At 37.1% G+C, this 18,289-nt stretch overlaps 1 protein-coding gene across 6 annotated transcripts in view; it reads right to left on the bottom strand.

The window, feature by feature from the left end:
* The window catches only part of LOC126765212 (homeotic protein proboscipedia), a 92,521-nt gene extending 74,507 nt beyond the window's left edge, over positions 1 to 18,014 (bottom strand). For 5 of the 6 annotated variants that reach the window (XM_050482835.1, XM_050482868.1, XM_050482852.1 and 2 more), the window contains exons 1-2: positions 17,698 to 18,014; positions 10,382 to 11,115 (exon numbers count right to left, since the gene is read on the bottom strand). In XM_050482835.1, coding sequence (XP_050338792.1) covers positions 10,382 to 10,901 — 520 coding nt within the window. In that variant the 5' untranslated portion in view covers positions 10,902 to 11,115; positions 17,698 to 18,014. Of the gene's footprint in view, positions 1 to 10,381; positions 11,116 to 13,926; positions 14,283 to 17,697 lie in introns of those variants that run through there. The other variant, XM_050482843.1, reaches the window with a different exon arrangement.
* Positions 18,015 to 18,289: the final 275 nt, after the last annotated feature.

The following is an 18,289-nucleotide window of genomic DNA, read 5'->3' as shown; positions in this document are numbered from 1 at the left end:
TTATAGCCAAAGAACTTCTACAATCAACCAATTCTAAGGTTAAATTATAAGTCCAAAAATTCCCAAAATTTTCTATTACGTCGCTTAATATTTGAAGTCTAAAAAAATGTATTGAAACCAACAAATTTAAAACTTTTGAAGCCCCAATTTTATTAGGCAATAGCCCTTTTAATCTTTTAATTAAAACCGATAAAGTAAAACTACTTGTTGCCAAAATCTTATAGTTCGGTCAGTCTAACATGCTTACTACTAAAAAGTATGGCAAGGATCTACGACGATCTCATCAAACGACAAATGCCACCCAACCGTTTGGAGTTCTGGTTGGAAATCAGTTTGACACCGCCCTACACGAGGTAGTTGGCAACAATTCCCACAACACCCGTTTTTACGTTACCGGAATTGACCCGGATTGAATCCGGCGAAGGACTGTATTTTCGGAGATTGGAGGAGGAGTTAGTTAGGGCTATCAAAAGTTCTTTACACAAACGAAAACTCACCCTAGCGGCATTCATTGAGGTGAAAGTTGCTTTCAATAACGCCAGTACGGCTGCACTGATACCAACTATCGAATCATTTGATATTAATCAGAACCTGCTGGCCTGGTTGAGTCACATGTTAAGTAATAGACAAGCCATATTAAATGGGACGGTATAAAAATCGCTCATCAGATTTAATTATGGCAACCAGCAAGCAGACAACTTTTTCCCTTGCTTAGTGTCGCTTTGATCAATGACATGATCTCAATTCAACAAGGACGACATCACTTTCCATTGTTCAGGAATGAACCTTAAGCGCCTATCTCGACTCATAGAAAGGGTCCTTCAGATCTCCACTAACTAAGGGGGTCTCGGCCCTACTGTCAATTCTGAGAAAACAGAAATATGTCTTTTCATCTTCGAAACTCGATCTCGTCTCTTTAAGATGTAAAACTATTGTAATCTCGAGCTTAGTCATATATTTCGCAGTTATCCTAGATATAAAACTAAGCTGGAGAGAGCATATTGAGAGCAGGGCTTCCAAAGTCCTTCGAACCTGAAACTTCTACAGAAGAGTCAATGACCGAAAATAGGATTTACTACCCCACATACTCTATTATTTCTACACAATTGTCATCCACCACATACCAACATATGATGCGATGGTATAGTGGATGGCATTATCGAAAAAATGGTGTATTAAACTCCTGGAACAGGTGCAAAAGCCCGTTCGCTGTGGTTTATGGGCGCAATGAAAATTACGTCAGCTAAGGCTCTGGATGCTGTCCTTACATTGGTCCAAAATACACACAAATTCAGTTTAAGGCAATGCTTACGGCTAGCCGGTTCATAAATAACTTTTGATCATTGGAGTCAGACTCGGCATCATTAGTGGCATGTTATTACGGATAATCAACCTTATTAATCAACTCGGGCTAAATTGACAGTGATACCGAAAAAGATTGACTCATTAGAAAATAAACACAACGTTTTCATTCCCCAATAGAGAAGAATGGTCCAATGGTTCTGTGATCGACAGTCCCAACGGTGAAGCCTACATACAAGTATTTAACGATAGATCAAAGAATGAAATAGGAAGGCCTCTGTTCTAATCAGCAAGTACATAAACCTTCTAGATAGACAAGCGGATATTAAGGCTGTCCGTAGCGACAATACTAAGTCTCATTGCTTTCAAAAATTGGGAAAAGTGGAGTTGGCCAAATACGAAGCATACGCGGAGGAGGATGAGACGCTGAAATACTATCTATGCGAATGCCCAGCCTTCCGCCGTGCGAGACGAGACATATTCCACGACTTCCAATGCTCCAAATAAAGAGATATTGGGCAGCTGAGGAGGAAAATAATCTGTTTTTCTTATCAAATCCACATCCCTCACCTGCCATCTTCTTCAACCAACCAATCTTAACTCGAAAAAACACTTGCCGCTAAATATTAAGGAATCTTAGAGAAATTGGATTTCCAAATAAATGGTATAACTAGGAACATCAGTATTAATATTCATCGATATAAAAGTATATTCTTATTAGTACACGCATCGAGAGGGGTCGATAATGACCCTTTTTTAGAAGAGCATGCCAAACACTCAGGATCGAAAGTCAACAAGTTCCACGACTACGTTTTCAAAAAATTTCTGCAACTTTTTCTTTCTACAGATTTTGGTGATTGAATAATAAACTCGTGTTAACCGAAAGGATCGAGGAATTTAATTCTAAAGAACTACTTGGCAGCCTAGCTTTGTACATGTATGTATATGTTTGTGTGCCGCTCGACTCTGTTGAAGGCTGAAGTCAAGTTCAACAATCGTATTCAAAAACATCAAAACCAGTATAAATATGTTTATGCACACTCCTGAACCTAGTAAATCACAATGAAATCTGACATGAAAAAATCGCTGAATGAATTCAACTGTAAAGGTTAGAAATGTAAACGTGCAAATGACTCATCATAAATAAAATTAATAAAATACTCGTAACAAGAAGTGAACGTGGTGAAGTTGCGACTTCATTGAGAAAAAGTGCGCCGCATCAACATAAATATTATGATAAATGGTTTGTTATAATCATAATCCGCAGGGGGTGGATTTAAAAGCGCGCGTCGGATTTTTTACTCTCCCTTGCCTTACAAGCCGGCGATTCAACCGACAACACACAGACAGTATATCGTCCAACGGACCAACCTACAAGTATGCGTATAGATGAATGGATGATGTTTTGAATAGAGTTGTGGTGGTTTAGGGCCTTTTGTCAGGACATTCACGCGCTGCGGCGAAGAGCAGTCGCTGTTGAAGGCGGTGGTTCAGACGCACGTATGCAACATATGCTCGGTGGGTGGATGCCACAGCTGGCGCTCAATATGCGCATATAAGCACATATAATATTGTTTCGACAGCATATGTACATATATATTTATATATGCATGTCCAGAACCGTTTGCTTACCTTCGCAGCGCCAATAAGAGGCAATTCGTTATTCGTTCGTTCTCATATAGAGCGAACATATTGTAATGAGTGTTGCGGCAAAATGTGGGTTAAAGTTGAAAGGCGCATAAATGTTAAACAAAATAATTTTAATTCAACTTGTTGCATTGCAGACCAATATTGTATATAATAGGTATGTATGTAAGCATGCTTCTAACACTGTTCGTGGATCTAGTTGAGTTACAAACTCCTCCTTCCCTTCATCCTCAACAAACATACTTAAGTTTATGGCCGTGTTTATGTGCCATTTAACGACTCTTCGTACGCACCGCAGCGTTGTTGTGTTATTTTGTATAATTTTCGTGTTAGGGGAAAGGCATTAGAGATTTGTGGAGCAGTAATCAGCTCGTAAATAAGGCTATTCATTCAATGGTACGATGTATAACTTTAAATAAAATTAAGATGTGTAAATATTATGAGTTAATTTTACATAAATCTATTGCCGAAAAATCATTCGCAGTGATAATATGTAACAGACAATCGACAACACATGTTAAATACTGGCTATTCAAAAATATATTAAAGAAATGTCAACAAAAATTATTTATACTAAAATTTTTATTGTGTATTAAGTATACAATGTGATCAAATTTGACTAAGCCCAAAAAAATTTTTTCCAGATGAGTTTAACCTTTTTGTGATTTTTACTATGAGAAATAAGTCAGCTTGCAATTTTATATATAACGGTGTCTACTCCAATAAAGAAGAAGAAAAAGTAGAAGTATGGAATCGTGGTTATGGAATCGTTGAAAATATTGCTGAAGTGTTTCGAGGAGACGACTTTATCACGAACATTAGCAAATGAATGACACAAAACATACAATGAAGCTCGTGAAGCCATCGAAAACTTGCTTCATGTGAAAGTACTAGTGCTTCAAAGTGGTCTTATTGGCATCAAATGATAGCAGAGGATCTCAACTTCTATTATGGATCCACTCAACACATTTTGGTTACTTATCATGCTAGACTCGTACCAAATAACTTGAATCTTTTGGAAAAACGACATTGAACCGAAGTCGCAAACAAGAAGCTTGACAACGTAGCTTCTAGAATCAACAAAGTTATCATTACAGGTGACGAGACGCGGGTTTATGAATACGACTTCATTGCTTTACAAGAATCTAACCAATGGGCGTTCGAAAGAGGGGAACAAACCCAAAATTTACTGGAGGCACTGAAGACCATCCAAATCGATTCTTATGAAAATTGTATGGAAAATTGTTCTGAATATTAGAATTGGCCTTCGGTGATAAGAGTTTGTCGCGAGCAAGTTATTCAAGGAGGGTCGGAAAACTTTGACGACCAACCGCGTCCAGTACGACCATGAACATCAACTGATGGCAAAGTCGTCAATGAAATAAAGTTATCGCCGCTTTATAGTCAGAGATCTTACTGGGGTCGTTGGAATTCCGGAAGGATCAGTGAAACCCATTTTGAAATATCATTTAGGTCTAATAAAGTGGAAGCACGATAGGTTCCAAAGTCTCTAAACATTTTCGATAAACAGCGTCGCGTTAATGTCTGTGAAACAATGCTTTCCGACTACCAGAATGTCATTAAATGTAGTATTACTGACGAAATGTTTTGGATCTATGCATACGGCATGGGTTTGGGTCTCTTCGACTAAACAACTCAAAACTAAAGTTGAAACAGACCACCAATCGCCCGAATATCGTGGCAAAAGTGAGACGAAATCGAAAAAAAAACGTCAAAGCTGCTCAAAAATCAAGGTTATGTTGACAGTTTTCTTCGATTATCAAGGTGTGGTGCACTCCAAACTCCCTCCGACCGGCCAAACTGTCTACAAGGAATACTATTTCAGTGTTATGCGTCGTTTACGCAAAGCTACTCGTAAAAAGAGGTCGAAATCTGAACCGACAGTTTTTGCATCACGACAATGCACCAATGCATACTGCATTGATTCTACGCGAGTTTTTCGCCAATATCCTGCCGCAATCACCGTTTTCGCCAGCGAACTCGAACGAACACTTTCTTGAAGCATTGAGTCAATTGAAGACATTAAACGTGATTCGGTACGCGAATAGAAGATTATTCTGGAGATGGACTTTAACAACTGTTTTGAAGATTGGAAAAAATATTGACAATGGGATTATTTTGAAAATTAAATCGGGAATTTTAAAATTAAGAACGAAGTCTTACTATTTTTTGCTCATCGAAAGAATGCGACTTAGCTAACCCTAAGCGCATTTCTTTACTTGCGTATCAATTTTTTTGTAAGGTCAGGTATTCTATAACAAGAAACATGATTTTTCAAGTCTGTTGTTTTTATGTTAACATATTACGTGTGCCATATTTGCTTGGCTTTCAAAGGCTTTTATAAGAAAATCCGCATGATTTACCTCAGAACATATGTATATCTACAAATAGGAATTGGACTTCTCTCCTTATAATACTCAACAGATTTTTTATTATCTGGATCTCTGGCAATAAGGATATCGACAGGTGTATCATTACACTGTTGTCAGTTACTGGGATAAAATACTTAACAGCATCTAGCCGCTATTAGCGTCGATGAAGATTGTCATTGGAAATAGTGAGAACCATAAAATTGATTATGATCCTATAACATTTCATCAATGGAGCAGTCCACGAATATATAGATACGTAGTTCGAGGTATTGAATACATCAAAGAATACTTATCTCTACATCCACAGCACTCGAATGGCATAAATGAAGTCAGTAGCAACCTCTCTATATTTATGTATTACTGACCGTCTATTCTAAAGGTCATAATGACAATTTTCCAGATATCCCTCGATTTATACATGCGCCAACCACTTTGGTCGCAGTCTTCTCGCCCGAATGTCATGGCATTGGTTGAGTTAGAAATTAATTCACACCCAAAAAATTGTCCAGAACTGGAAATGATCGCAAAATGAACAACTCGCTTCATATGTCAAAATTCAAAACTATATTGAGAGCGTTAATAAAATACCGTTATTTAAAATCCACATAAATTTACTTTTTTGATGCTGTTCCTATATCTTTGCTACTAACAATTCGTTGGAAAACATGCTTTTATTGCAAAAGGAAACAGTAGTCCAACTCATATGAACACATTCCCTTACTTATGTAGGTATGTATGTCTTCATTTACCGCACTTGTCGACGCACAATGAATTAATTTGACAATATTAACAAATTAAACTGTTGAACGAACACTCACACACACACATATATACTGCGGTATAAGTGTTACAACTTCATGCACTTTGTTAACATCATTTGTAATTTATCCCGCTCAGCAGGCAGTCTGTCTGTCCGTCCGCATACACACATTTAGCCACTTTTCATCGGCGTAAGGTCGCGGCATGGTGTTGTTGCCTTGGTATTCGTAGGTGAGATTCAGCGTGCGCGTCGCCACCACAGCAGCCAAAATCCGAGGCCGAGTCTACAAGTGTTCGTGAGTATTGCGTTAAATAAGATATATTGACCCTCCAGTGTGAAGGGCGAACGCTATGTGGGCATAATTGTATATGTATGTGTGCTAATGTTTTTTTCGTAGTGTAAGCGTACGTGCGTGGGTGGAGCATGACAAGTTGCATTGCGCACTTAACGGTATTTATTTTACGCACTCCAAATCTGCTCATGAGTGTTGAAATTCGCACTATATTTGAGTGAGAAAAATTTTAATGTAAATACTCTTCTAAAGATGTGCAACATTCTTGAATTGGTTTTATTCTGATGTTTTCTGAAGATGAATTTTTTTCTGAAATTGAGTTGTTTTATCACCATAAACAAATCTAACGAAGAATGAAATTATTCAGCTTACGCTTTATTAGCAACTCAGAAACCAATGAGAGAATTTACTTATGGTAGCTGCTCAGCAAGTTCACAATAAACTGAAAGAATTATCTCAAAATCTAACACATACTCACAGTACAATTCATAAGGCCTTCGAGTATGAAAGGCGATGAACAGTTACATGTACACAATACTTTCGGTTAGAATTATCATTAGAATACATAGAAAATCGAATAGAAATTTCTGGTAGCACTTTTGGCTAGTTACCGGTTATTTTACTGATAGGTGGCTTGCAGAACGGCAATGTAACTACAAAGGAATCTGTAAAGGTCTGCCAAAAGCAGTTGTTGTACAGTTCGATGCTTTACGCGAAATGTAAGAGCAAAATACTCACTTTATATGAGGAACTCGTAGCCACCAGTGTGACAAACTTAGCTGTATATTCTTTATGGAATGCAATTAGCTTGAAAAACACTCGAAAAGATATTCGGTCGTTTGATTTTATACTATTCTGAAATAATGCGATCAGTATGTATTAAAAATTGCTATTAAAATCTGAGCAGTTGTCGAACTATAGATGGACAAACGAGCAAAATACCTAAGCGCGCTAATTGTTTGAGTCTTCGAAATTGACCAGTATCGAACAAGAGTTGACCACGTATATCACAATTCGAAAAAATTGGTCTTCTATTCGTATATTGCAATGAACGGAATTTTTTTGGGCAATTCGTAGAGTGAACGAAAGACAGCAATATCAGTATCTGTTGGAAACGGAATTGATAATATTTATTTTAATAACTTTAAGATCTATAATTTTTGTCTGAGGTAATTTTTTGACACAGCTTACCGTTTGAAAACTGAATTTTTGAACCCCGGTCTTCAAATATTTTTTTTTATATCGGAACGTTGAGGAATTTTAGGATATTATTTTAAGGCATTACATGGATTACCGGGTCTCAAAAAATCGATTTTTTATTAGCTTATTAAACTCTACAACAACTCTACAGTTTTGTACTAAATTTTCAAGTAGATCCGAGTAATAATTTCGGAGTTGCACCCTTGAGAACTTGTGTACTCGAGGCCAGCTAGGCTAAGCGCGCAAAGACTGCGCGTTTTCCTCGAAACTGTGTTTTTGAGATCGGTTGGCAAGAAAACTACTCAAGCGATCTTCATGAAATTTTACACATGTCTTTGAGATACAATTATTAAAAACATGAACGATGGATTTTTTCAATTAGAACTATATAAAAAATTACAAAAAAAATTTTACTGAAATTTTAATTTTTTTTGTAAAAATGTCTGCAAAAAAATCAATTTTCAGTTTTTTCCCATAGTTTTTAACTAAATACGTATTTTTCCCTTAACATGATTCTGTAAGAAGTTATCCTGCCAACGCGACGTATTGTTTTTTCGAGGGTTGACCGGTAATGGCGTCGCAATGGCCGAGTTTAAACGTTTTTTTTTCAAAAATTTCAGAATTTTTTTTAAATAGTGTGTGTTTGTAAAAATAAAAAATTCCAATAAAAAATATTTTTTTTCATTGTTGAAAAAGGCTGTTTTTTAACCGAGGAAACCCATGTAACCCCTTAAGATCGCGAATTAATTTTTTTTTATCTTTCAACTCGAATATTTTTTTCCACATATCGGAACGCTGTGGAATTTTAGGTTATTATTTCTAATGAAGTTTTGAACATATTCACTAACTGTCAGATCGTTCTAAATTTAAGTAGCCTTGAATATTTTAACCGAACTATATGATAAATATATATTAGCTGATTGTATTATATAATATTTAAGCTTTTATCTATGACATTGGAAAATAATAGCCAACGCGCTTAAGATTTCGTCTCAGAAAATAAAAATTTTGGAATCAAATTTTATTTTTTTCGTCAGTCTATTTATACCAACTTATAATCTACAAAATGAACAATGAACTACAATTGATTTTCAGCCGATATTTTTGGTACAACGGCAACTTTTTTGAAGATCTTTAAACATTTTTACACGCATAGAAAAAATGAGAGACAGAGAGCAGTATAAATGAAAAACTGCATTAAATGCCTCAGGATATGTGAAGAACCGGCGAAATGTGAACTTCCTAGGCACACAATATTTTTTCATATTTTTTTTTAATTTCCACGCACAAAACACTCGTTGTTACAACCTTAAACTTAACTCCTGCTTTGGATTACATACTAAAGAAGCAGCAATGTCAAAATCAACAGCCTGTTTACCCTCTCCGTTTGCCAACCCCAGAGCAAAATAGGGAGACAGCAAAATATTTTGACAAATGAATCCAAATAACAGGTTGCAATCGCACACGGCCTTTTCCTGCTGCTCAGGTTGTGGCAGTATTTTTCTTTTTCCCTTACATAATGAAGGTTGCAAGATTTGGGTACTGTGCCAAAGTCAGCTAACCGTCACTCCGAGTGACTGGTAGCAAACATTTTCTTCCCATTGAAGAGTTGTTAAAGAATTGAGAATTGTTGGTAAACTGCAATACCTTGCACAGTCGAGCGGCAAGTAAAGGCCGAGCCAACGGATACTGACGGCGGGATGGGCGAATCACAAGGCGGTGAAAAAACAGCGGATGGATGGTTGGCTTCCATACGTAATTTATTATTTTTGTACATATGTTGTGGACCTCTATGTATGTTTGAGTGTGTGTACATATAAGTTTTTGTTTTTTTTTGTTTTTTTTAGTGACGGTATCCTCGAAAGCATATGTTATTCGTACATAAATGCGTACCTACAATCACAAATACAAGCTGTACCACGTTTGTTGGTAATTGGCCGACATGTTTCCGTCAAAAAAATAGTCCGTCTAAAGAATAGCCACGTTGATACAAATATAATTTTAAGAAAGTTAAAAATACGAGCAACCGCTCACATACGTACACACACATCTACTCGTATCCACGATCACATCACGCTCTCACATTCTATGCGTTAGCGAAGTCAGGTCGGGGTCGCCGCAGCAGAATTGCCCGTTCACAGCCGCAGCCGCAGCCGCAGCCGCAGCCACAACCTTCACGTGTGCAGCCACGAAAATTGTTACAAATGATCGCAAATAACAGATCTTTTGCCGAATGCCGCCGTGCAGCCACAACCGCACGAAATGTTGGCGAACGGCGTACAGTCCGCTTGGGCAATGGGATCGGTCAGTTGACTGGGAATTTTTTAAATGTTGGATACTTTGACGGTTCATCAAAGATACCGTCTGTTCGTCAGTGTTACCTCAACATTGATCCCTCTGCATGGCGGAGCAATGAGGGCCGTCTGTAAATTGTGAACAAATCGATTGTGGCTTAATTCTAGAGCGACTGCGTAGTGAGTTGGGCGCCGGGCACGTTTTCGGCTGCAACTACATAAACACACGTATTTGTTGTTGTTGTTGTGTTGAGGTATATTGTACTGATTTATTGATGGATAGCATGTACATAGGCCACAGACCAAGCAACAGTACACAGTCACACTTATTAACACTTACATATATGTATATATATATATGTACATACATATGTATGTCTATATATGTATATTTGAATCTAGCCCTCATTACCAGTTGGCGCTGTTCAGCCAAAGCAATTTTATTAAAGTAATTAATCTTTACGCTTTACTTTGCGTGTTGCCAAGCACTTACCTTGATTGTTGTTATTTTGACTTTTTCGCGATGTCTTTTTCTCCTTCATCCACGGGTACTCGGGCACCGAATCCATGCCGTCCGCCGACTGTGGCACACCAATACCAACACCAACCGGATATCCGCCACCACCACCACCGACAGGTGTACCCATCTTCGGACTCTCCGGACTCAAATGGTTGAGAAACTCAGCCATGGACGGTTGTGAATTGATGAAACCCCCCTCGGAGGCGGCCATCCAGTACGCTGTATCGGCAGCGGTCACACGTTTATCACAGTTGCTCGGTCCCATTTTGCCGCTGACAAGCATGGCCGCTGATGACGGCGGCAGCGGTGGCGGCTGTGGCACTAGCGGCATTTGCGCCGGCGCTGAAACCGACACGGGCACCACCGTCGGTGCCACCGGCACTATTGGCACTATCGTCTGGCCGCCCGTGGACACATGCAGCGCATTCAATGGCGATTCGGATTTGATTTGTGCGCCCATTTGGGGGTCCAAGTTGCTGCACACTTCTTGCATTTTTCTACACACACACACACACCGCACAACAGTTGTTAATCGATCGCACCAGTTACCAGTTACTTAGTTAACACAATAGCACTTAACTACACTACACGACACTAGACTTCATCAAATGTTAGAAGTATCCACATTCATTTATAAATCATCACTTAAATTTCGTGTGCAAGCAGATGCGTGGCTGTGTGGTTTCCATGGTGTACTACCGTCTCACCTGAAACGAGAAAGAGAAAAAATGTGAAATGCTATAATCAGCCGAAATCAATAATTTTGTACAAATGACTAATGAATTTTCGCTAAGCCCACACCGATTTAAGCCTCACGCGGCGCTGTTGGTGTGGCGTTATGAACATTTGTATATAATTTGTATTTTGCTACTGTTTTACTTTTGGGGCAAATGCTTAATGATCATATTTTGTTTACTTTGTTAACCGTTTTGTAATGAGTGCTTAATGCAGTCATCGGGTGTCTCACCCATTTTAGCTCAGATTTTAGTTGGATCTCAAGCAAAGTTTTTGAATTAATTGTTTATAAGAAAGGCGAAAATTAATATTAGTTAATATTAACGCGCGATTCACTTAACATTTACAGCAAATAAAACTAAGCACTCAACTTAGTAATTAACAATTAATAAAATAGGCGGACCCGAACACTTAATACTCACGCCAAACACAACAACTTGAGGAGTATGAAATTGCACCCATTTTCTTTGAAAGCTTTACTAACTAACTTGGTTTAATTCAGTTTGCTCACTTATATGTCTCATATGTCCATTCTAGTCTTCGGTGAGGATTCCATATCAACCATTTTCAGTAACAAATGCCATTTTCATTGAAATTATCATTCGATTTCAAGAGATAAGCTCGTATATTGACCGATTTACGTCACTTAAAATTAACCAACATTTCAAAAATCATCAAACTTGGGATCCCAAGTAAAAGTTTTTACGAATTTGCTATATATTCGTCAAAGGATCAAATACAGGTTCGAAAATAGTTCTGTCAAAAGCTTGAACAGAAATTTTTAGTAGCACTAACATTTCAGAAATCATCATATCTTGGAATCCCAAGTAAACATATTAATGAATTTTATTTTAAATTGGTCAAAGAAGCAAACACAGGTTCGAAAATAATTTTGTCAGCAGCTTGAACAGAAGTTTCTGGTAGCACTATTGGTTAGTAACCGGTAATTTAACCGATAGATGGCTTGCAGAACGGCAAACGAATCTGTAATGGTCTACCAAAATCAGTTGTTGTACAGTTTGATATTTTACGCGAAATGTATGAACAAATTCTTCATTTTATATACCATTATACTGAGGAACTCGTAGCCACCTGTGTGACTAGCTTCGCTGTGTACTTTCTTTGGAATTCTCTTATTTTGAAAAACGCTCGAAAAGATGTTCGGCCAATTATTTTTTGTCAGAATATGAGGGATAGGAGGATATTAAATGCTATTTCGCCCATTTTTAAAACCAAACCGAGATCGGATCAATATAGCATATACATACATAGTTACTATACAAGCTGAACGAATAAAATCAAGTTCTTATATGCAAAATTCTTAATTTGTGGAGGGTATTCTAGCATCGGTGCAACCGAAGATTATTACTTTTTATCCTTGTTTTTAAGATGTCCTACACTCTGACAGTTATGTATGTACATATATGTACCTTGCGTAGTCGAAAAAGTTGTTTCGTATTTTGTCAATGTCTCCAGTGCTACCAATCATTGTGTCGTACCATATAGCGTTGGAAAGGTGAGATCTTAAGCTTAATTTAACCAAAAAAGTCGGGGAAGCTGAAAAAAAGTTACAGCTGTTCAAAAATTAATGAAGAAATTCGCTAAATTTTGAAATTTTTGAATTAACATCTGCGATTTTTGCGAAATGAAATCGAACCATTTCTGAAGCGAATGGTAACAGGAGACGAAAAGTGAATCAAATAGGACAATAATGTGCGAAAAAGATCATGGTCCAAGCGTAGCGAAGCTCAACAAATGGACGTAAAGCCAGGATTGACGCCTCGAAAGGAATCATCCACTATGAGCAGCTCCAGCCAGTTCGAACGATTGATCTTGCATTTTGTCAACAACTAATTACATTGTACCAAGCAATCTAAAAAAACTGTCAGAACTGATCAACAGTAAGGGCTTCGTGTTCCATCAGGAGAACGCTAGACCACACACATCTTTGATGACTCGGCAAAAACTGGGAGAGGTTGGCTGGGAAGTTTTGATGCATCCACCATATAGCCCTGACCTTCCACCATCGGACTACCATTTGTTTTGGTCAATATAGAAACCCTTAATTGAGTAAAGATGGCTTCAATAGAAGCCTGTGAAAATTCTTGTTGCAGTTTTTCGCCGAGAAACCAGAAGTTTTACACTGATGGAATAGTGTCATCCCGTTATGAAGAATGTATAAATTTCAGTTAGTTTTACCAAGAGATCTCATGCCACCAATGTATTTTAAGTGATCTGCGGTCTGTCTTAACTAAAAACGGGTATATTCCAAGTACATAATATAATATTTTACTTATCCATGCGGGGACTTATTCTGTTCATATAATATAGGATTGTAAAGAAGTTTTCAGGAACTTATAAGCCAATACAGCATACAAGCACCGATTCTGATTCCGAATATTGACAATGCTGGTTTCTTCAGAGTGCTCTGATACAATCTTCCACTAGCAGATCAATTCAACTCCTCAAGGCTGATCATAAATTGAAATTCTACAAATTTATTTTTACAAAATATTTCCAATAGTATTGGTAGAAAAAGTTATTCTCTTTCACTAAGCTGTTCTTAAACGGTCAAATATTGGACACGATATAAAGCTTTAAAACTTTAACAAAAAGTTGAACTCCTATATCAATGTATTTTACTTTATTCTTCTTTATTATTTTTTAAAATATTCTCCATAGCCCCCAAAAGTAGCACACAAACACTTTGCCACTTTGTATTAATAATTACCACTCTTAAGCTTTCAAGAAGCTTGAGAATTTGAAAAAAAATTTGCACTTACAATTTTCAAGCTGTAATTGCACGATTTTTGTTTTATCACTTTCTGCTAAAAATTAAACTCACTCACTAAAATCGGACGCGACAGCGAGCTAGCCGAACGGTGCGGCACTTTACAGAATGGCGTATTGTTTACTGAAGCGCAACGAAACCAAGCAGACCACCATTATACACAATTACCAACACCAACTGCCATCACTATGACACCCGTTGTGGCGTCTATGACGACGCCCGAACGCACAAGTGCCAAACAAATAGCGCGATAAAAGCTTAAGTTTTGCGGCGGCCAACGAGCTGCCAGCCAGCGTGTGTCAAACAAAGAAAATGCTGCTCACAGCGCTTGCGACAACATCTCACGACGACGACGACAATGGTAACAGGGTTAACGGATACTACATGCATGGCAATGACAAACTCGCTTGTGGAGTACAAGATGTGGAGACAAAATGAAAATGTTTTGGAGACGCTTGGGGGTGGTTGGTGGTTTGGAGAGTTGATGTTTTGTTGTAGCCTTGTAGCGGCTAACGAAATGCATGCGATACATACGCGCGTCGATCATGTAAAACAACAACAACGCATGCTGGCTGCAGTTGTCAATGAGAGTCAGTAGAGACTGACGTGAGCACACACATATACATATGCACATTTGTGGAGTATTCGCACACTCTGTGTGAAAATTGTGGTGATGTTGAATTTTATTAAAAGAAACTTTAAGGATGTGAAAAAAACGACATTTATGTAAAACCATTTTACCATCTCTTCCACAGCTATAAACGAAACACTAAAAAGTTTCCTCAGAACCAAAAGTTGTTGGAAGTGGCGATCTCAATAGCTTAGATTGTGGGAGTAAATACCTCAATAGGTTTACGGCTCCAGTCAGATTAGTGGACAATTCCAAAAACAGTAAATTCTATAAGTAACATAAATATATTTCTGTCAATAAGAAGCTATTCATAAAAGTAATCGGCTTAGCAATTCCAAGAATTTTCCAAGTTTGAAAAAGCTAATTATACGCTTCAAAAAAGGGAAAAAGAGAGCAGCTGATAACAAATACATATGTGCATACATATATAGAGGTATCTCAAAGATCTGTGTAAAATTTCATGAAGATCGGTTGAGTAGTTCTCGAGTAATCTTGCCAACTGACTTCAAAACCACAATTTCGAGAAAAACCCTTTTAAAAACGGCGCACCTACCCTAGCTAGCCTCGAGCGCATAAGTTCTCAAGGCTGTATCTCCGAAAATATTACGCGGATCAACTTGAAAATTTAGGACAATAGTCAAGAGGTATTTTAGAATTAAATAAAGCAATAAAAAAATAGATTTTTTGAGACCCGAAAGCCCATGAAATCCTTTAAATGGAGTAACATTATATTATTGTGTGTCCTGAAACTGTTCTTAATAGGTCCTCACTAAAGTGTAAATATTTTCACAAAAAACGTTTTTTTCGGAAACCACATTTTGTCAAAAATCAATAATTGCACTAATCCTTCGTTCATTACCTGTATTCATCTTTTGGATCAATATTTTTTTTTAATTTTTGGATTTGAGATAATTTTAAGCAGAAAAATCTTCCTCACCGCCAAAGACCTTTTTCGGATTTCCTCCTAAAAATCAGCTACAGTATCAAGGTATCCAAAAATCATGCATCACCAATTATTAATCAACATTACTGTAAAAGTACATTATTTTTTATTTTTTAATACATTTTTTTGTTAATTTAAATATATTAAACTTAATGCATCTTCCAAAAAAGTCACAAAATTTTTTTTTTTTAATTTTTCTAAAAAATCATAAAATTTTTTTTGGTTTTGCTTTATAATTAGATATAATCCGTTAACCCCTTTTTATTCACCAGTCTATGCGCTTTAAAAACAGCAATACTTGCAATTTCCTGCAGGGCAAGTGGAAAATGCAATTGGAATTTGTGTGATGTTGGTAAAAGGCTGAAATGCATTTGTTTGTTGCTATTTCGTTTTCCCTCGCCAACTGTCATATGCGCTGCTTTCTCTTTCTATCTTATGTTAAAGAAAGTGCTCACTTGCTACAGAACCACACGCATGCACACACACACACGTGCTTGTCCATGGGGAACCGGTTCAACTGGTAAAGACAACAATGGTGGATGATATTTTGTTATTCGTTGCTGTGCTGTTGTTATTGTTTACTTCTTTTCTATTGCGTTTGGTTCTGGCTACTGGTGTTGTTTTTTTTTTTTTGTTTTTATTTTGGAGAGTTACACATGTTTACATATTGTACAAATTTATCGGTTTGATTGTGGTACTCGTACGGGTTCAAATTTTCATTACCTTTGCATATTGCTTGCTCGAAACAATGGAGATTGGTTCAGAAGGGTATATAAAAATGGTGACAGTTTTCTGAAACAAAGTCACTGTATAACATCTCGTTTTAATCTTTATATCCTGAGCAGTTAAGTCTTAAGTTTGCCGAGAAGTTTGTAAAAGTGAGTAGATAACGTCGGAGGCTCTTTAAAATACATATTCAATGATCAGCGTGATGAGGTGAATCGATAAAAACATTTCGATCTGTCTGAGAGTCTTTCTGTATAGTACTGAGAGACTAGCTCAATTTTTAAGTTTTCAAACTGAAATTTTGCTCACATTCTTTTCTCCCCAAGACGCTGCTCATTTGACGCAACCGCCGTTATTGAACCACTTATCATATAAGAACGATCAAAATTAAGTTCTTGTATTGAAATAGGGAATTCTGATTTCGGATTTCAGTGTTACCGAATTTTAATTTTCTTTTTATTTGAGGATTTTTTACTCTACTCTTTGAACAGTTAAGCTAATTTTCGACTAAAAGTTCTTTTCTTTAAAATTCCACACTTTTTCAAGGAAAAGAACATTTAGTCGAAAGTTTGAACTGAATCGCCTTACAAAAATAAATATGCAGTTTGGTAGAACTCTTAGAAGAACTAGGGCTTTCATATTATTATAGAATTTTTCACTACTTCTCAATTAAGCATAATTTTATCCAGGCCTAGAAGAACTCAGTTAGAACTGATCCAAGCCTATCTCTCAAAACGCGATGGCTTAAAAGATCCCTTACTTGTGGAGATCTTTTTAGTTATTATTTACGTTTTAATATTGAATCTATCTGTACTGCTTCTAGATATTGTCTTCCAATTGGATTTGCTTAAAGGTTTGGAACAGTATCCGAAATACTGATTATTATTCCAAAAACATTTTCCCTTCAAAATTTGATATCTTCCACAGAAAACGAACTGTTTGAGTTTTTAAAAGTGAAATTTAATAGAACTCAGTTCTAAAATCACAGAATCCAAGTTTATAAATCAAAACTCGATTCACTGATTCATGCATGACATGGTTTTAAAGATACATGTAGCTTATTGAAATCCTTTTGGTTATTCTTTATGTTTTAATACCGAATTTCATCTGTTCTGTTTCTAGATGTTGTCCTCCAATTGGATTTGCTTACAGGTTTAACGTCGTATCCGTATCACTGATTACTGACTATTATTTGAGAAACTTTTTCATTCCAAAGTTTTAAATCTTCCACAGAGAACTGATCGTTTGAGTTTTTTAAAAGTAATAGTAAAACTCGAGTCAAAATAACCGCTTTAAGGGCACATACTCTTCGCAGCATTTACTCAAGCGAACAAAAACAAAAAAAAAAATTATATAAATTTTCCGTTATAATGTATATGCACAAAATTATACACTGTTTTTTACGTACATACATATGTATACAAACATTTTATTTTCGTTTCTAAATTTTCGAAACTCCTTACATTTCTCAATTCAACCGCATCACTTCGTTTTAATTTGTGTCACAATTTCATAAACAACCTTTATTTATTATTATTTTCCGTTTTTCGCTACTTTATTTCCGTTATAATATGTAAATTCATAAATGTATTTCTGTTTTCCGCACAAATCGCATACACGAATATTGTTGCTTTTATATAATATAAGCCCAGCCGTTATCACAAAACTTTCCGCAACTGCTCGCTGGCATGCAAACGACTTCTATTCTATCCAATCGCACCGGACGCACTAAGCGCCACTTCATACTTGCTGCATGCACTCGGGCCCACCAGCCAGTCAGCCAAACGGTCTCACTGTGTGTTACAATAAAAACATCCACTGAAATGCCGTTGTGGGGAGTGGCTTTTGTGTGGCAGTTGCCATCCATCATTTTGGTATCCACCGAAACGCACATTAACAGCCGGACATGCGCACTGCCGCCATGCTTACATTCACCACTGGGGGAGGAGTTTGCTGCCTTCAACCACATCAAACAGCGCCGCCGCCAAGCAAAGCCTAAAACAACAACACACGCGCCACGAAAACTCTCCGCTCTGCTGATTGGCCAGCAGCTGT

This window comes from Bactrocera neohumeralis, chromosome 2 (assembly GCF_024586455.1).
Source record: "Bactrocera neohumeralis isolate Rockhampton chromosome 2, APGP_CSIRO_Bneo_wtdbg2-racon-allhic-juicebox.fasta_v2, whole genome shotgun sequence".
Lineage (NCBI taxonomy): Eukaryota > Metazoa > Arthropoda > Insecta > Diptera > Tephritidae > Bactrocera > Bactrocera neohumeralis.
Note: the sequence above shows the minus strand (reverse complement) of the source record. Positions and strands in the feature narration are given on the sequence as shown.